Here is a 21,269-nt window from a genome sequence, read left to right on the forward strand (position 1 = left end):
GAGGAAAGACTACCACTTTGAGGGTGCTCACACCCCTTCCTGGACTCCTTATTCTTGCTCCTTACTGTCCCCTATCTAAGTAGGAGGAAGGTCAAGCCAGTCTAGTTTCTGCTTCATGACTGAAAGTGATAGGGAGTGAAAATGAACACTATTACACAATGCCGTTTGAACTCTGAAAAGCTTTATTTTAATGCAAAATAAACCAAGTACAATTTATATAGTCATCTGAAACAAAAATCCCAAATGCTCTCTGTGGTACAAAAAGGAACAATCTTTCAAATTTAGCAAAGACTCCGCCCCTTTCATCCCCTATATTCCAAAATAGGATTTCACATAATTTTTTCTTTAGAACTTTTGGACAGATTTGGTATCATAAAATCACAGGAAGTACTAGAAAAAGTAGTTTATAAACAACAGGTTTTGTTTTTAGGTCTTGATAGTAAACGGCACTCTAGTTAGGGCAGACTGAGTGAGAATACTTTCTGAAATCACTGCAATCAGGGATACAGGCAAGAAGTGTAATCAGGGGCCATTAACTCCCCCAACATTAGGGCTCTCTAGCCCATCTTTGAAAAAAATCAACCCTTGAGGGATGCTATTATGACTTAGGGACATGGGTTAGAAAAATGGTCTACTTGAGACCTGGCTGCATATGTGATGTGGTACCAATTTTAGTCTGCCCAAGGTTTCTCTTTGATCACAAAGCTCACTCTGCAGGGTTCTCTCCCAGTGACTACTCCTTGCTCCGCTGTCACTGGGCTATCACATCTTCCTGGGCGGACATGGATGAGGAGTGATGAGAAATAGCATCTTTGGTTATTCCTCTAGATGGCTCTTCCTGAAGTAATGGCACCAGATGTGGCCACAGTGTGACTCATGGACTCAGAAAGCAGGACAGAAGTTTCTCCAGTTGAGAGACTTCCACTTTGAAAGGAGCTGTATTCAGAGTCTTAATGTTTCAAATTATGAGGTGTTTTCCAGGCCCATAGGCATACCAAACCTATCAGGGATATTTTCCTTTCCTTCTAAATTCTCCAGAATCCAGATCAGCTTGCATCTCAGAATAGCACATGAGAAGAGGAAAAGATGCTGGCTTTAGAGATCAGTCCAGACTCGTGAACCCATCACCATGGGGAACCACCTGTGTAGAAACCCTTTTTTACTGGATGCAGACTGACAAAAGATCTATACTTCGGAGGCTTAGAGAGTGGCCCGAAGTAGCTAGAGTTCAAATGGATCGCCTATGCTTTGTTCCACAGTCAGTTTGTATGAGAGATTGAATTTGAATCCAAATTCTCCCTTATTCCAAACCCTTCCCTCTGTATCCAACCCACCAAGCTCCCTCTCTGCAGTCGTAGGAAATAGCTAGGAAGCTGGAAAACCTGGGTTGGAAAACGCTTACTAGCCATGTGATGCTAGGTAGGTCACTTATTTTCTCTGGGCATCTGTAAATGCCCAATAAAAATGAATAAAGGGGAAAAACAATCTGTTATCAAATGACTTTTCTGAAGTTCCATGTTTTCTCATCTCAGGCCTGGCTCCTATTTCATGAATTTTTTTTACATAATCACCATGACCTATCTTCAAGCCTCCTTGGATTTAGTGCTATAGAAGGGCACAACCTGCCCTTCTCTCCTACCTCATTCCAAGAGCAATAGTCTACCAGCCCAAAGGTCCAATGCATTGATGAGATATTTCCTTCTTTGGCTGCTAATGGAGGGTGGAATTTTTCTACTGCTATAACTTCTGATGATCTATTTCCAGATATTACCTTTTTTTTAAAACCTATTCCTTCAAACACAGGAGGAAAGTAGGGCTCTGTAAAAATGTCTACTGACTTAAGGCAAAAAAACATCAAATCTTAAGTGACCTATTGGGTCAGATTAGCAGCAAGGAAGGGGTTTGTTTGATGGCTCTTCCCTAAGTGGCACCAGCCATGGCATTCCAGGGGGGTTATTGGAGTTCTGAGCTATGTAGAGACAACTGATTGAGTTTTCTAAAGGCCATAAATAAAGCGGAAGTTTGTTTTTCACCCCATGCTGATTATGCTGTGTTTTTCCTAAATACTGTAGATGAGGTCTGTAAATGGTACCATGGTGCCCTGAGAAGGATATTGTGTAGTGATTTATTAAGCCCTCCCTCGAGTTCTGAGCTGTTTCTAATTGTTGCCAGGCTTGATAAAGGCACTGTCACAACCATACAATATTAGTTCCTTTCTAGCCAGGGCAAATGGGATGTGGGTTATATTTCAAAGGAGCAAAGGGAACTATCTTAATTTATTTTTCACTCACTTTAAGTGGACCTTCTTGGCACTGGCTACCTCCCTGAGGTTACCACATTTTTATTGACTGTGTACACAGTACAAAAAGCCTTCTCCAGGGAAGCTCAGACCCGAGTCTGTGCGCAGTAGGTGGAGTATGTGCTGGCTTTCCAAGTGGGAATGTGAAAATGAGGGCTTTCTTTCTATTAAGGTCACACCTCTCACCCATCGTAGACTACTTAACCTTGTGTTACTGCCCTCTATCCAGATGCTCCTCTTTGTGGTCACATCCTTTTCCAATAAGGTGAAACTTCTGGCTTCTAGCCCATAAGAGCTAGACTAGAGAGTGGGGGCAGGGAGGGAAGGAACCAACGAGCTCATTTCTAATGACCCATTCATTGCAAGGGATATTTCCCCTTACTTTGTCTTTTTCATCTGCAAGATTTTTTAAGCCGGACTGAGGGTGAGACTTCATCACCCCTTTCAGCAGACCCCTACATGCCCAAGCCCTGGACCTGATGTACCTGCAATTCTACAAGCAAGTACTGACTCAGCACCTCCAAGGTAGGATTTCCTTTGAGACCCAAGTGGGATCCCCAGTGAGGTTACAAGTAGAAGCAAGCACCAAATAATTACAGGTGGAAAAACCTTTTAATAAAGTCAGGTGCTCTTGTATTAGAATGTGGCAAAAAACATGTCAGCTCCCTTATCCTGGTTTCCACTGAGTACTGTTAACAGAAATTCAAATGAGGTTCTGATCTTCCATAGTTGGGCTCATGAGGTTAAGAGATAGAAAAAGAAACATCCCGGTATATCCCCAACAAGAAATTGTCATCAAGGATATTTGAAAGGGTCATCCTGCCAAACACTGCTTCCCCTATCAATCTGATTAGAACCCAAAGCTGGGAGGGAACCTTAGACATCATCAAGCCCAATGGATTGCCTTCTTTTACAGATGAGGAAAGTAAAGTTTCTTTCTAAGCCTGTTTCTCTATTTGTAAAATGAGGTAGTTGGACTAAGTGACCCTGAACTAAATTCCTTCTGGTTCTAGCTCAAGACCTAGATTCAAGGATTCCATGGTTAAGTGACTTGCTAGGTATTAGCAGATCCAAGTCCTACGAACTCCTACTTTGATGCTCCTCTGGCTATCCAACATTGCTTCGTCTCCCAAACCAGTAGTCACTATCACTTTTTAGAGATGGTACTCAATTTTATTTTATTTGTTGTAAATGATATTATTGTAGAAACATGTAATTGGAAAAGGAGGCAGGCTATGTAAGAGCAATGGATTACAGACTGCTCAAGTGATTTCCTGATACCTACTAAATATAAAAAAACCAAGGGGAAGGCCTCCATTATATTGGGTTGATGCCCTGTGGAAGATGTTTGGGGGAGCATGGATCAGAAGATGAGGATGGACTGTGATCGGCACGGATCAAGTAAACACCTATACCCATGGCACTGTGGACACATGGGAGTAAGGAAATATTAACTTGGGATCGATGGACCTTTGGTGTTCAGCAGCACTTTAATTTAATGAATCCTCCCAACCTCCCCTATTTTAAACAAGGGCAATGGCCAAAGGTGACCTCTAGACTTTTTTTTTTTTAAGAATAAGGAAGCACTCTGAAGAGTCTTATAGCATTTCTTTTTAAGAGGCTCAGATCTAGACAAACTGTTCTGCCTCTAGGTTTTGAATGTTCCTCAAACACTCCTTTGTTTGCCTTCTCATTTAGGTCTAGTTACAATCTTTGAATTGTCCATTCATAAGTGGAAAATGGCCATGGAGTTCAAAGGAATTGCAATTGATTTATTCATCTTATGGTCTTTGGAAGATTTTTTTAAAAATTTATTTTTAAAGCCTTAAGATCTCTACTCTGCCATTTACAAACAAGTTAGGTTGTGAGACACTGGAACCCAAGTCTTAATGGTACAGTGGAGATTTGGTGACAGAAGACCTGGGTTCAAATCCTGACTCTGCAGTCTTTGACCTGTCACTTTTAGTCACCTTTCCCCCTCTGAGTCTCAGATTTTTCATTTTTAAAATGGATTAGATGCCCTCCCTTTAGTTCTGACATTATGAGATTTCCAATGACCTCCCAGAGACTGAGGAACATTATGTTTATACTTAGGGAAACTGAGGAATAGAAAGTCTTCCGCTCTAAATCTCTGATCCTGTCATACCCTGCCTGTATTAGGATCTTCCCTGCTGCCTTTTCTTCCCCTACTGAGAAGACTACAAATAAAGAATTCCCCTGGTTTGTTTCCTTTTCACCTCTCCCCTCTATCTTCTCCCTTCTTGTTTTCTTTCTTCTTAAACGCAAAAACTCCTATGTTATCTTTCATATTTGCCTTTAAAAGTTAGTTTTTTGCAAATTGTGTTTTCCTACATCCTACCCCCTCTGTTGCTTAACACACACACACAAATTCAAAACCAAACCAGACCAAACAACATCAGAGCAAAACCTTCATGAACACATACTGTTTGTCCACCACGCCCCGGGCCATTTTGTTTTAAAGACCCAAGAAGGCTCCTCCCAGCTGTGGTTGGCATTTAGCTCCCTGGAGTGCAAATGGGTATTGTTTGGCACTTATTACTGAATTGGCACCTCCAGGGCATTGACTCCTGGGAGGCTCAACAAGAGGGTTCTCTTCCTTCCCAATTGAGGATTATCTATAGTAGCAGGAGCCTTAAAATAGAGACAGCTAAATAATTACAGGTTGGAAACCTGGGACTGCTTCTGAGATCCGGGGCCTCTCTGATATTGTGGCCAGGAAAAAGGCAGAAAGGAAGCGGGGAAGGACTGGGCCAGCTTTGGCCCTCCTGCTGGCTTGAAGGTCCCTCCATCTAGGAGAGAGTGAATACAAGCATACCCTTGTGGAATATAGCTTTAGGCTGCATGTGACAAGACCCCACTCCTTTCCTAATGATTGATTGGTCCTTGAAATACCAGCCTCTCAGCAGCTTTTGCTGATCTCCCGGATCCCTCCTGAGTCCTGATGGTGAATTTCTACCTTACTCATTTTAATAGGGAAAATAAGGGAAAATGGAATGGAGACCCACAATCCTGTTGCACTGTTCAGGCTTACCAAACACTTTCCTGGCTGGCAGGTATATAGTCTGTGAAACATTCAATCAGACTGGCGGTACCAGGACCCTGACAGATACTTAGAGATAAAGAAATACTGTCTTTCTCCGACAGAAAACTTCTGAGGACCCACTTCTGTTTCATTCTCTCTCTCTCTCTCTCTCTCTCTCTCTCTCTCTCTCTCTCTCTCTCTCTCTCTTTTTCCTTCTGTTGTTAAAATAATAACCCACTCCAGATGATATCAAATTTGCAGTCTTGTATACACCGTGGTCAGTAGGTACTGGCTTTCTGATTGTCAAAAGCCTGCTGTTGCTTGGCTCTCAAATGGATAAGGATCTATAGCAGAGACTGTCTTAACACCGGCGGTAATCTTTAACAGCAGAACTGGTCTGTGTGTGTGTGTGTGTGTGTGTGTGTGCTCGTGCATTTGTGCCCATATGTGTGGAACAGTCCAGTGATGCATATTATCTAGCCCTGGAACATTCCACTTAGTGTGTCTAATGATGTTATTTACTTTGTAGCTAGCACTCCTGCTCTGAGTTTCACTGGTTTAAGAGCATTTTGATGTACAGTACCACTGTTTTCATGGCCTGATCAGACATATTGTACCTTCCCTTTTTCTCCCTCTGATTGGTCTTAAGTGATTTCCTCAGCGAGAAGAACATAATCTGTACCTTCAGTAGAAGGAATGGTTCCAGTTCATGGAGAATTTTGTAGCCAAGAAGACTTTGGGGGACCGAATGGAGAAAAAGAATAAGGCCAATTCAGAAGTCTTTGTTTTGTCCCTAGCCTGTGCTGATCTCAGTGATGTTCCGCTACACTGCGGCAGTCATGGGGTTCTTCTGCCGGGGGTCCTGGGCTCTATATGGGTAGTGTTCTGGGCTGGCCGCCCGTTGTCCTGTTTTGCCTATTTCGTGATACACTGGCACTTTGTGGTGTTGAGGTGGTGAAGGTGGGACGTCTTGTCGGAAGGGTCCTTTGTGGTGTGTGGCTGGAGGGGGTGGGTAATACTGAGGATAGCGAAGCTCTGTCACCCTCATATCCTGGGCACGGGGATAACTTCCTTTGGGAGGATGAATAGGCTGCATTCCTGGGTAATAAGGAAGTTCCCTTTCCTTATACATCAACCGAGGTCCTGTTAGGTAATCTGCTGGTTCTGTAGGTCCTCGCCTAGAGAGAGAAAACACAGACACATATTAGGAAAGAAGACAGGGTTCCCAGAAGACTACAGAATTCTTCAAGGGGCCAGAGAAGGTCCATGTCCTTGAGATCCACAGCCCTACACATCAGAGGACTCGTCATGAGCTCAAATTCAGACTGTCTTCTCTACTACTTAAGCCACCTTGGGCAAGTCACTCAACCTCACTAGGTCTTAGTTTCCTCATTTAGCTTTTTGTTTATTTGTTTTTGTTTTATTTTGTTTTGTTTTGTGGGGCAATGAGGGTTAAGTGACTTGCCCAGGGTCACAGAGCTACTAAGTGTCAAGTGTCTGAGGCTAGATTTGAACTCAGGTCCTCCTGAATCCAGGGCCAGTGCTTTATCCACAGCACCACCTAGCTGCCCCTTCAGTTTCCTCATTTGTAAACTGAGGTAGTTAAACCAAAGCAGGTGTTTTGTTTGTTTGTTTTTTGGTATCTTGGACCTCTTCAGCACTGCAGTGAAGCCCTCAAAGAATAATGTGTTAAAATGCATAACAGACATAGGGAAATTAATTATACTGAAATGAAGATATAATTTTTCCCCCATCCAAACTCCTTGAAATCTATCTATAGATTCCTTGGAGTCCAGGGACCCCAGGTTGAGAAACCCTAGATTAGAAGAACTTGAAAGTTTCTCCTAAGTCTAAACTCTATGATGATCATAATGGCTGACATTTATGTAGCAGTTTAATGTCTGCAAATTCTTCATAGTTGCATATACTGTTACATTTGATGTTTCAAATCAGTGTGCTAGAGAGGACTTTTGAAAGTCCCTTGGACGACAAAGAGATCAAATCAGTCAATCCTTAAAGATAATATTTGAGGCTATTCACAGGAAGGTCAAATACTGAAGCTGAAGATTAAATACTTTGGCCACATAATGAGAAGATGAGACTCACTGGAAAAGACCCTGATGTTAAAAATTGAAGGCAAAAGGAAAAGGGGTTGGCAGATGATGAGATGGAGAAATGGTATAATTGAAAAAAATGAACATATACTTGGACAGACTTTGAGAGATAGTGGAGGTCAGAAAGGCCTGGTATGCTATGGTCCATGGGGTCGTGAAGAGTGTTATGTGACTGAACAATAAATCATAACAACGCTTTTGAGGCAGGTACTATTATCATTCCCATTATATAGATGAGGAAACTGACACTGAGATGAAGTGACTTGCTCAAGTTCACAAAGGCATACAACTAGTAATTATCTAAGATAGGATTTGAATCCAGGTCTTTTGAAGTCATGTCTTACTGACTCTAAGTATAAGACTATCTGATCTCCTTCACAGAAGCCTGTCAATGGTGAGAACACACAAAAGGGGATGATGTCTCTCTGCCTCCATTTCTTTTCTAGATTTGGTGTTGGCAATTTAAAGGTGCTATGGCCTTAATCTCGGAGTCTCCAAACTCTGGAAACCATTTCAGGCACCCTTCCCCTTCCCCAACACTTTTCCCTTCCTCTTCCCCAACACAGTCCCCTTTCCTTGTGATCTGCTGTTTCCTTAGGACTCTATGGTGCTGGAAAGGAAGAGCCCAAATTAAAAAAAAAAATTGGAAGCCAGTGATATTACAATCACAGCTTTTGGGTAAGAGACATTGCCACATTTCATTCTGGAAGTGAACTACTTAACAGCCTGGGGGGAACCAAACCAGCAGCAAGTTCCACACCCTTCAATGGGTAGGCTAGAGAAAGGGTCTAGGGCAAGTGAGAAGTGAACAAAGACAGACTCCTTCCTCGTCCAGCCCCTACCCAGCCTTCCACTGGAAGCCAATAAGTCTCTCCTATTCCATTTGCAGTAAGAGCAGCAGAAAGTCTTTAAACAATGTGCAGATGACTGCATCTTATCTAGCCCGGGGATAAACAGATGAGTTCAGTTTGCGGCTTCGCCAATCTCATAAACCTTCTGTGCGGAGATATTCACACCTCCCTGCTCCTTCCCACCTGCCACTCTCCCCTCCCCTTTTCTTTTTAAGAAAACAAAAACAGCAACTTAAACACATCAGACTTGACAAGCTCTCTCAACTTCAGCACTCAAAAAGGGCTGGCTCTCCTGAAGGGAAGGGCTGGGATGGAAGAAAGCCGGTAGCTAGCTGTGGTTAATTCAACCAGCTGCCAGATGGGGAAGAAAACTCCCTAGAAGTTGTGGAGGCTGACGGTAAAACAGCTCTGGGAGTTTCCTGAATCAAGGAGGATTTGACAAGCTCTGGTGCCTGGGACAAGCAACACGTGAGCATGTGAATACAACCCTACAAATGCTCTGGGGAAGCTCCCCTTCTATCTTCCTGTGTCTTAATTCTACTAGGCATCATGATGATTGATGCTCCTGCCATGTCCCATTTAACTTGGGACAGTCATTGGCAAACCAAAGTAAACTGTTCTCTATTCATTAAACATTTGGTTCAGGGCTGCTATTTCAAGTCACACAGGGAACTCCTGGGTTGGGAACTCCCTCCACCAATACAGACTGGAGATTCATCTCTAAAACGTCTCTAGAGAGTTGGTTCAAGGCATCGAGCAATTAAATGACTGGCCCAAGGTCTCATAGCTTATATTTCATAGAATTATAGGACAAAGGTAAAAGGGACCTTATACGTCATTGAATCTAACCCCTTCACTTTACTTATGGAGATATTATAGCCTAAGGAAGTTAAATGACTTGCCCAGGGTTACACGGGTAGTTAAGTATTTGAAGAGGGAGTATAATTCTGATTTTCCCAACTCCAAACCAACGTTCTTATCACTCTGCTACTCTCGTGATTCCAAGCCTGGCCCTCTACCCACTAGGCAACACTGCCACTCCTCTATGAAATATAGCAGGTACTACTGTTTAGTAAAATGTTTGTGTTGGTTTATTTCAAAATGTCGACAACAGGCAGCGATAATAATATCTTTAAGGTTTGCAAAGCACTTTACAAATATTGTCAAATTTAATCCTTAAAAACATCCTGGGAGGAAGGTGCTATTATCACCCCCATTTTATAGGTAGGAAAACTGAATCGGACAGAGATTAAGTGCCTTGCCCAGGGTCACATGGTTAATAAATATCTGAGGCTAGATTTGAACTTGAGTCTTCCTTACTCCAGGTCTAGCACTCTATCCATTGTGGCATTTAGCTGACATATATATATATATATATATATATATATATATATATATATATATATATATATATATATATATATATATATATATATATAGCTTCACAGTTTACAAGGCATTTTATCTACATGATCTCATTCAATCCTCTTAAGAACTCTAGGAAGTAGGGAACAGAATTCATATGATCTGTACTGGACAACTGAAAAAACAGGCTCGGCTTAGTGAGGCGAAGGTGACTTTTCTAAAGTCTCACAGCTGCTAAGGGGAAGACTCAGTACTTGAACCTGGGACCTCTGCCTCCAAATCCAGTGTTCTCATAAAACATCTCTCTCTCATCCATCTCTCTCTCTCTCTCTCTCTCTCTCTCTCTCTCTCTCTCTCTCTCTCTCTCTCTCTCTCTCTCTCTATCTGTGTGTCTGTCCAGCCATTCACCTCTATCATCAATCATCTACCTATATCTACATATCACCTATTCCTATCCACCCATTTATCTCTATCATCAATGTCTATTATCTATTTATATCTACATATTACCTAGCCATATCCGCATCCATCTATTTATCTATCTCTCCATCCCTATCATCAGTCTATCATCTACCTGTATCTACATATCACCTATCCATAGCCATCCATCTACTCATCCATCCATCCATCGATCTATCATATAAGTAATAAGTAAATGAGGCCGGATTTGAACTCAGGTCTTTCAACTTTCTAACTAACATATACAAGCCCCGTGTTACCTAGATACCAGCAGAAGCATAAGACACAGAACAGAGGTAGCTGCAATACAAATATTTTGTGGTAGAGTGGCGATTATCCTCACTTTGCAAAACGAGAGAGTTAGGTTTACAGATCAACATTGATAAAGATGATCCACTAAGAAGGTTTCAGTCTAGTAGAATAAAAGGGACACTAAAGAACTATGATACAAAAATCATACATTGTACCAGGGGTTTTTTATCATTAGAGTAGAGAAATTGAAAAGGGAAAAAACTGAAAGGGGAAAAAAACCCCCTCTATTTTTTCTAATCTCTTAACTAACAATTTGCATTTCTTCAATTATAAATTTTTAAAATTACTCTGAGCAGGGCCCCACCGATTTCACTATACTGCTGCCAAAGGAGAACGTGACATAAACAAGGATAAGAACGCCTTCATTTACAGGGCTACGAAACAAAATGCTATGTGACATCTGAGGGGAAAGGTTGTGACCAAACAGGAAAGGTCGCCTGGAGGAAGCGTCATTTCGGTGGAGTTTTATTCCATAATGCTCTGGGCATCCTACCTCCCTTGGCACACAAGACACAAATATCTCATCTGTTGCTGCTGCTCTGAGGGAAACAGGACTGCTATTTCATCTCTTTTCTGTTGAAGTCTATTTCATTTGAGAATGTTTTCAGTATCCGTGACATCTTTAATCTTAGAATTTGAGTCTTTCCCTTACCAGCTCCAATTTTTTCTTTTCTTTTCTTTTTTTTTTGTCCATGCTGGAGATTTCCAAAACACTTAGAAAAAAAATAAGGCCTTAACCTGTGTTTCCTCCCCAAGTCCCCTGAAGAGCTTTCTCTGCATGAAGTGAAACATGTGGTTTTCCTGCACTCGCTTTAAGCCCACAGGGTAAATCACTGACATACGCAACTCACAAACATTATCTACCTCCAAATGAACATACAACCAACCCTCCCTCTGGAGTCTCTTAGTGTGAATGTTTCCTGTTTAAAATGGAAAGAGAGAAAGGAGGAATTCCAGGCCTTGGACTTTTAGGGTCCTGTTCTCTCCCTTGAGACTCTTCTCTGTTAAAACAGCACATTATAAAAGACAGGCACTGCGGGTTGTTCTTTTTGGTGAGACAAGCCAGACGAAGTGCTGAAGGGGCGGAAGCCACCCTCTAAGATCCAATTCGGACCTTTACTGCAGGCGCTGAGGACAATTGGTGGTATCTCTTCGCACACACCTCGTTGTGGCGACAGGACCCAACTTTCACAGAAGGGAAAGGTGAGGTTTCGTTTTTCTCTGGGCAGACAGGGCAGAGCCTGAGATGGTTTCACGATCCCATTCGGAGTTTCCTTTGAGGGAAAACTTTATGAGTGGACCTTGTGCTTACATGTGGCAGAAACCAAGAGTGAGGTGCCTGTTTTTTGTCAAGAACGAAAATAATAGAAACCATATTATTCTGTAAAATCCATCATAACAGTTATCTTTTGGGGAGAGAAGAAAAACAATACGCTGGCCTATAAAAACACACAGAGCTAATGTTTCAAAGAGTGCTGAAGATACTGAATAATTTCTCTTTTTGGGGTCTCTGATATTCATAGTACCTTCTTGTTTGGAAACTTTCCCCAGACATTTTTCTTTAACCTACTAGATGCTTTTTTTTTTCTGAGCAAAAGAAATTTCTGAGTGCTTGCCCAAATTATTGTTCTTTTTAAAACTGATTTTATTGATATTTGTGTTTTTGCATCATCTGTATTTCCCATTGTATTTTCAATAAATTATGAAGAAAGGGAGTAAAAAAGTTTCACAAAACTAAGCAACTTTTTAAAAAAAATTCAGCCATTATATTCAGGATCACATCTATTGTCCCCTACTTCTAAGAAAGGCACAGAGTGGGGTTGGTCATCTTATAACTCTTAATTAGGGTTGAACTTGATCATTATAATTTCATAATTTTGTAGCATTTAGTTTTGGTTGCTTTTGTTTATTTGTTGTTCTTCCGTTTACTTTGGGGGGGGGAGGCAATGGGGTTAAGTGACTTGCCCAGGTTCACACAGCTACTTAGTGTCTAAGACTGGATTTGAACTCAGGTCATCCTGATTCCAGGGCTGGTATTCTATCCATTGTGCCACCTAACATTGACTTTTTTGAAGTCATTGGGAATATTGTTTTCCTGGTCCTTCTTACTTCGCTTTGCACCAGGATGTTCATAGAAGACTTTCCATGCTTCTCTGTATGCATCTCATTAATTTCTTTTTTCTTTTTTTTTTTGGCCGGGCAATGAGGATTAAGTGACTTGCCCAGTTAGTAAGTGTCAAGTGTCTGAGGCCAGATTTGAACTCAGGTAATCCTGAATCCAGGGCCAATGCTATAACCACTGCACCACCTAGCTGACCCATCACATTAATTTCTTATAACACAGCAATCAACATCACCTCAAATTCACATATTACTATTGGTGTAGGCATTCCCCAATCAATGGGCATCTACTTTGTTTTCAGTTCTTTGCTATCACGGTGCTCATAAATATTTTGGTATATTTGGGGGGGGGCTTTCCTTTTTGACACTCATCTCTTTGGAGTATGCTGTCTTCTTAGTCTTTTTTCTTTTTAAAGAGCAATGTTTAAACCCAGTGGGGGAAAAACTCTGCCTTTAATAATACAAGATTTTGGCAAAAGATAAAGGAAGGGGAAGAGGGAGATTAAATGATAGACCTGCTCATCTTGAGCTTCCCTTTCAGTAATTTCTTTATTGGTCTGGAACCTTACATTTGTGGATAAACATAAACCAATACCCTTCAGGGACATCATAAATACTGATCATGGAGACTGCTGCATGCATTGTACCTACAGTGAGAAATCCAGGAGCAACCTCCTCTGGAGATTCTGATGAAAACAACAATCCAAATAGGGAAAGCATCACTATTTTGAGACATCTCATTTTTTTATGTGGCCTTGTGAATTCTATTTGCGCATGTTATTATTTTTCCAAAAGAATATTAAAAAACCCTTTCCATTGAAAAATCTCACAAGGATCCCACAATAATTTCTGCAAAGGAGGGGGGAGTGTTTGTTTTCTTTGGAAAATAGCTTACCCAGGACTGTAGCCCTTTCTGATAGGCAGAAGGGTAAATCAATCAGTCAATCTACAAGTAATTATTAAGTGTTTATTATGTACCAGTTTTTAGGCATAAAAGGGTAGAAATGGAACAATTTCTACCTCTAATTTCTACCTTACATTCTATCGGGTGAAACAACGTGTGCATATATATGGGAAGTACACAAAACAGACAAAGTAAATACAAGGGAATTTGGGTGTGAAAGAGATGCACCTACATCTAGGGGAAGTAGGTAGGAACTTATGTAGGAGGTGGGAGTGGAGCTGAGCTAGAAGGAGCTAATTATTCTAAGAAGCAAAGGTAAAGAGAGAGTGGATTCCAGGCCTGAAGAAGAGCCTGAACCAAGGGTTGGACCCTGGAGATGGAATGTATTTGAGAAACAGAAAAGTAGATCAGTTTGGCTGAATTGTAAAGGAGTAATAAGTTAGGAGAGGCATGTTGGAGCCAGATTGTGAAGGGCTTTAAATGCCCAAAAGGAGAGTCTGTATTTTATTCTAGAGGCAACAGGGAAGCACTGGAGTTTATTGAGCAAGGGAGTGATATACTCAGACCTGTGCTTTGGAAAAATCACTTTGGCGGCTGCATAGAAGATGGGTTAGAGAGAGAGGAGAGACAAGATGAAGGAAGGCCAAATAAGGTCTCACAGTCTTTCTGAGTCCTATGATCACTGATATTTTAAGAGGCACTGAAGAAAAATGGCGCTAGATGTACTCCACAAATCAGTCAGAAAGAGCTGGAAACAAGGTCATCAGTTACGGAATCCACTCAATAGGATTTTATTATGACACTGTATTATTCTGTTCATCATTTTTGTTGTGAGTACAGTCATTTGATGCAGGTTTAGCAAATACAGTGTAAAGGCCAAGAATCTTGCAGGTTCTTTTGGAAGGCTTCAGCACTGACATTCAGGTGCTGGGGTCAGAGTTCCCAATTCAGACACTCAAGGATTCTCTAGAATTCTCTAAAGGCCTAAGTGATGCTTGGTGGCTCTGAACACATCCTGGTTATCTCAATAAGTTGTTCTTTTAGAGGGCTGGAGGAGACTTAACAAGCTGGGAAATAATGAAGGGAAAAGAGACCAGCCAGAGGAAGCTCAGATACACAAGGTATAAGAGTTAAAAAGCCAGAACTGATTGACAAAGAAAAGGAAAGGCAGATATTTTCTCTACCAGCACAAAGCATTGAAGTCATGACTTATTAAACTCCCAAGTAGTAGACGAGTTCTTCTGAGTCTTATGAAGCACTCTGTGTACATAGGAAGAAATGAGGCACCCATGACCCATGACCATTTAAAAAAAAAGGAAAGATAAAAAATGGTGGGGAACTATAACTTTTGAGAACCAAGTTTGGTGCACAAGTGGTAGACAGGCAAATGGCTTGAAACCACTGATGGCCAGCCGTGTGAGCTGCCTGCATCTCTCAGCCAGGGGCCAAGAGCTCACAACATCATATCCACCACAAATACACCACCCATAGATTCTTTAGGGCTTGAGCTGATATAGATGCTTTCTCCTCCCGTTCTTTTCCAAATAATTCACAGCTAAAAAAAAAAATCAGATAATGTAAACCAATATAAACCCAAGCTCTCAAGTGGAACATGCCATGGGCTGAGAGAAAGAGGGCTGTTTTTAGTTTGAGGACTGTGTTTGGAATTCCTACAGTGTCGGGTTTCCCGTTACCAGGCCTTTATCCCCTGGTCCAGGCACGAATGTGGTCGGCCAGGATTAGGAGAACACTCTGCAATGTATATTACATAGCCTCAGCTTCTATAGACTTTACAGAACTATAAAATATAATGATCATTTGATGACCCGTGTTACAAAAAAGACTGTGGAAAAATGTCTAACTTTCACCACTCTGGTTTCCCTTTGTATTATGAGGAGGGGGCCCTGGTAGTTGGTGCAAGATTTGAGTGGGGATAAAGTTCAGATGTAGACGTGACCATTTTCAGATTTTCTTTCATAACATTACTTTGGAATTTAAAAAGAGGTGACAATTACTAAGCAATTGGAAGGGTGGGGTGGGGTGTGGAGATCTACTTAAGGAGACAAGTTGCCAAATCCATATCTCATTTTTGCTTCTGTTCTAGAGTTATAACCCTCCCCCAACACACACACACACACACACACACACACACACACACACACACACACGTGCTCATGCGCATGAGGCATAGCCCAATATCGATTTTTTTATTAACACGTGGTGGTGGAGATGGGGTTGGGGTGAAGATGAATGCCAAAGTTATGGGCAACCAGTTCAGTAGGTACAAAAGAGGGAGCACCAAGACTTTTTTTTTATCTTGTTAGATGGTGGGAGTATTTTTCTAAATTTTCCTTTATAGGGGTGAGATTACAGGAAGTAGATGCCATAAGACTCAATGGTCCAAAGTTAATGCACAAGAGGAAAAGTCTCAGAATAGGTTCAGGACTCTATACAATTGAATGCAGTTGGATAGTACCTGCTGTTGGCTTTACAAATGTCCTGGGGTCTTCTCAAAAGATTCTGGTTTTTAGTCAAAAGGAATGACAACACAAAACAACATATTATCTGATTATCTACTCATTTATTTATACATTCATCCAATTATTTATTTATTCATTTGTTGATTGATTTGTTAGTCATTCATTCATTCATTCATTCATTCATTTTTGCCTAAGGCTCCTAGTGCTAGAACCTAATTATTTAAATGGTTCATTATTCCATTCCATGGTCATGGAAGAGTCATTGGTTTATTTCAGAGGATGGTTTCAGAGGCCCCTGGGATTCACCATTTTGAAGGCATGAATTCTGGTGGTATTATTTCCTATTCTTTCTTATTTGTCCAAATTCTTCACAAAGCAGAAGCACCAGATAGCTCATTTTATCTACAGATATGAAGGCCGGTTGTTTTTATAGCTCCCCCTACTGGGCCACTCCTAGTTTCACAACCTTTACAATCTGTAAATAGGTGTGAGCCACTCAGTTTCCCCTCTTTACAAGTTGTAAATGCAACCAATCCAAAGTCTAATGGGAAAAACCATAACTCCTTATTGTCTCTATTGTGCTCCTTCACATCTATTGATTTAATCAAATTGGGGGGGAAAATCAATCGATCAACCCTGCTCCCATTTCTAGGCAGTCACCTTTCCCCCCCCCCCAATAGATTAAAATTTTTCTCCTAGATAAATGGATAAAGTGTTTAAGATAAAGTGTCTACATCTAACCCTTAATACTGCTGAATAATTTCTAAAACTATATAATCAGATTTTTGGAGGGTAAAATTGTCTTTGATATTATACCATTAAATTCCTGTACCCTAAGGATAAGTAGCACAATATGTCTCTTAAATATGGCTGCTTATAAGTACAGAAGAAAGCAAAGTGTATACTTTATTAAGATATGGAAAAATTTAATTATCAACCAATTCTTGCTGCTGAAATTCTTGGGATCAAAGAAAGATTCAAAGACAGAAATATAAGCAATTTGAGTTGTGTAAGGATAGATGTCTGGATTATGAAATAAGGACCATAAAATACTTAGGCTTGATTTTGTTGAGTTAATTTTCAGTGTGGCCGGACACAGAATCTTTTTGCATGATGGGTGCAGCAATGTGGTCTAGAATTGTGCCAAGCAGATGCCACCGCAGGATGGCAAATCATGGGAGGAGCAGCAGTGACTACTACTAATAATAACAAGACTGGAAGATTCCTGCCACATAAACTAGTTTTTCTCTAATAAAAAGCAGCTTGGTTCTGTGGGAGACATTGTCTTTGGAGTCAGAGGAATTAGGGTCACATCCCTCCATCCTTTGGGTAAGCCACCTCCCTGGGCTTTAGCTTCCCAACTGCAAAACAATGGGGTTAGGCTAGATCGTCTCAGAGTTTCTAGCTTTGGGTCTTCTGGCTCTTTGCTCCTTTGTTGTTCAGTCCTTTTAGTTGCATCCAACTCTGTGTGGCCCCATTTGGGGTTTTCTTGGCAAAGATGCTAGAGTGGTTTGTTATTTCCTTCTTCAGCTCATTTTACAGATGAGGAAAATGAGGCAGAGTGGAGTGACATGCTCAAGATCACACAGCCAGTTAGTGCCTTGAGGCCAGATCTGAACTCAGGAAGATGTCTTTTGGACTTCAGGCCCTGCATTCTATTCACCCACCAAGTTGCTCCCACTATGATCCTACAAAGGCAATAAAACCTATTCTATTCTGTTTATTTATTCATTTACTTATTTATTAATTCATTTATTTATTCATCTATCTATCTACCTACCTACCTACCTACCTATCTATCTATCCCTTTATTTATTTATTTATTTTTGCAGGGCAGTGAGGGTTGAGTGACTTGCCCAGGGTCACACAGCTAGTTAAGTGTGAAATGTCTGAGGCCAGATTTGAACTCAGGTCCTCCTGAATCCAGGGCCAGTGATTTATCCACTGCACCACCTAGCTGCCCCCATAAAACTATTCTTGAGACTTAATTGATCCAGGCCATTAGAAGCAACACATCCTTCTAAGAGATGTACCACCATGGCAATCCCACAGGTGGGGGGGGGGGAAGGAAGAGAATAAGCATTTATTAAATACTTACTATAAGTGCTTTAAGGGCAGCTAGGTGGTGCAGTGGATAAAGCACCAGCCCTGGATTCAGGAGGACCTGAGCTCAAATCCGGTCTCAGACACTTGATACTTAGTAGCTGTGTGACCCTAGGCAAGTCACTTAACCCTAATTGCCTCACCAAAAAAAAAGTGCTTTAAGAATATTATCTCATTTGAAGAAAGTTTTATCCAACTCATTGAATAATCTATATTTGCTGAATATCCTCTTTATGGTTTGGTTAGGAGGGAAATTTCTTTTGTTAAATGGTCTGTGGGTCTCTCAGCTTGTTCTGAATCACAGGACTGGTCAGAATCAGGCTTGACAAGAATGGGGAGGCTGCAATGCTTGTAAAGTGCTCCACTAACTTTGTTTTGTTTTGTTTTTTGCAGGGCAATGGGGGTTAAGTGACTTGCCCAGGGTCACACAGCTAGTAAGTGTCTGAGGCTGGGTTTGAACTCAGGTCCTCCTGAATCCGGGGCTGGTGCCTTATCCACTGCGCCACCTAGCTGCCCCCTCCACTAACTTTGGAGTGTTACATTGTTGCTGGTGTTATTGTTGCCACTATCAGCTTAGCTTCTGAGGCCTCTGGGTTTTTTTCTGCCTCTAGTTGGCCATCTTTTGCAGCATGTGAAATAAATTGGTCGTCTGGATGTGATCACATCGAAACAAGAGATAAACTAATATGTGAAAAGTTTGTTTCAGTTGGATTATCTACTTATGCAAGGCTCTGTGGTAGGTGTCATGAGAGGATAAAAAGGGATAAGACTATTCCTGCCTTCAAGGAGCCTGCAGTCTGGTAGGACAGCAGATGACAGGGAGGCACAGCAGATCGTGTTGTTGTTGTTCAATCATTTCAGTTGTGTCCCACTTTGTGACCCCATTTGGGTCTTTCTTGGCAAAAATACTGGAGTGGTTTATCATTTCCTTCTCCAGTTCATTTTACAAATGAGGAAACTGAGGCTAATAGGGTTAAGTGCCTTGTCTAGGGGCACAGCTGAGGCCAGATTTAAACTCAGGAAGCTGAGTCTTCCTGACTCCAGCCTTGGAACTCTGCACTGCCCACCTCATAATAATAGTGCCTGGTACTAAGAAGGTGTTTACTAAATAAATGCTTGTTAAATTTCCTTGATTTAATAGTTGAAATTTACATAGTACTTTAAGTATTACAAAGCATTTCACTTTGTTCCTCCAAAGTATTATGGTTGTTTAGAGCAGGGAAGAATCCTATCTGATCAGGAGATCAGAAAAGGGTTCATGAAGAAACTGGAATTTGAGATGGGACTTGAAAGCAGTATTATGCAGAAAGGAAATCACAAAGGGTCACAGATTTTGAGCTAGGAGATCCCTAGAACCTTAGAGATCAACCCTGTTATTTTATAGATGAAAAAACATAGCCTACCTAAGGTGATTCAGGTAGTGAGGAGGGTCAGCCTGGATTAGCACCCAGGTCTTCTGACCCCAAAGTCATTGGGCTTTCGATTGAACCACATTTTTTTTTTTTGGTGAGGCAATTGGGGTTAAGTGACTTGCCCAGGGTCACACAGCTAGTAATTGTTAAGTGTCTGAGGCTGGATTTGAACTCAGGTCCTCCTGAATCCAGGGCCGGTGCTCTATCCACTGCACCACTTAGCTGCCCCCCATTGAATCACATTTGAGGCAAGAAGGAAAAGGAAGAAAGAAAGGAACTAAAAGTGAAAAACTGACGAACACAACTACAAGCAGTCAAGTTGAGATTTCCATTTGTAGGCCTAAGCACAAAGGGCTGGCATTAAGTAGCATCACCTCTGGTCAAATTGTACAGACATTTTAGAAATGTAAATGTAAAAACAAAAGGGCTTCATTGAAGAAATCAACTTTGCTGATCCTGGCCATGTAACAGTGATGGTTCACTTTATACAGTACCCTGTGGTAGCAATCTCCACATATGGATGTGAGGTTTTTAACTTTAACTAACACTGTGTCATATTTTATGATGACATTAACATAGGAATACAAAAGACTTGGGGAGAGAAGAATGCTTTTCAAGTCCAGTTTGACAGGAACATAGGATAATAAATGGAACAAAAGTCTGGAAAGATATATGGAGAGCCTGGGGGATAGCTAAGGAGTGGTAACTATTTGTTAGACAATGGGAACATACTCATGAGACATGAGAAGAAAGAAGACACAATGGAATCTGTGCTTTTTGAAGATTCCACTTGGCAGGGGACATGTCAGATAGACTGGAATAGAGAGAGATGAGGTGAGGAAGGCTACTTGCAACAAGCCAGGCAAGAAATACGGAGGGCCTGAGCTATCCTGGTGGCCGAGAAGAACCAGACTTGGGCAGGATTAGGTTTAACTGGGAAAACAGCCAACCATAGCCACTATTCAGCCAAAGATTTCCCAAGGGAGGGGTTGGACTAGAAGGAGATAGTGAGGTTTGGCAGCTGTGTGGGAGTAGTAGTTCCACATTGATATGTGTACCTGGAAAGGGAATATTTGGCAAAGTGAAGCAGAAAGGTGTGTATGGGCAGAGATGGCCTCTTCTATTGCTACTGGGTTAATCCCTCTTTTATGTACCTATCAGATTCTATTTGACATTATACTTATTTAGGTATGTATTCCACTCCCCTGGATTGAACTGGAAGGCAGAGGCTGTGTTTTCTTTAAGTCTCCCACAGCACTTTGCATATAGCAGGTGATTTTTTATTTTATTTTTTTTGCAGGGCAATGAGGGTTAAGTGACTTGCTCAGGGTCACACAGCTAGTAAGTGTCACGTGTCTGAGCCCAGATTTGAACTCAGGTCCTCCTGAATCCAGGGCTGGTGCTTTATCCAGTGTGCCACCTAGCTGCCCCATATAATAGGTGATTAATAAATGTTTACTTAATTGCATTAAAGACAGGTGTGTTTAAAAAAGATGTAATTAATAGCATAAGTTGGTGATTGGGCTTGAGGAGGGTTAACAGTTTGATTCCATGAAAGTGATGAATATGGAAGGTGTAACTTTGCATAATTTGGGGGGAACCACTTAGGTTGGCTGGGTCTCAGCTTCCTCATTTCTAAAAGAATAGGGTTATATGACATGATATTTATTGGTCCCTGCATCAAAATTCTATACATTTTGATTTCCTTCTCATTTTCCATCACCTCTACCCTGGGACTTGGGGAAGGGAAAAACAAAATGGAGGAAAACCCATTCAGAATCTTTAAAATAAAAGGGATCTTGTGGG

The 21,269-nt window shown here is 41.3% G+C and overlaps 1 protein-coding gene across 1 annotated transcript in view; it reads right to left on the reverse strand.

Annotated features, from left to right (window-relative positions):
* Nucleotides 1-208: 208 nt before the first annotated feature.
* PARD3B (par-3 family cell polarity regulator beta) overlaps nucleotides 209-21,269 on the reverse strand; it is a 1,353,776-nt gene continuing 1,332,715 nt past the window's right edge. Inside the window, exon 23 of the mRNA XM_043998182.1 lies at nucleotides 209-6,520. Within this exon, the coding sequence (XP_043854117.1) occupies nucleotides 6,166-6,520 (355 nt within the window). The 3' untranslated portion in view covers nucleotides 209-6,165. The remainder of the gene's footprint in view (nucleotides 6,521-21,269) is intronic.

This window comes from Dromiciops gliroides, chromosome 3, assembly GCF_019393635.1.
Source record: "Dromiciops gliroides isolate mDroGli1 chromosome 3, mDroGli1.pri, whole genome shotgun sequence".
NCBI lineage: Eukaryota > Metazoa > Chordata > Mammalia > Microbiotheria > Microbiotheriidae > Dromiciops > Dromiciops gliroides.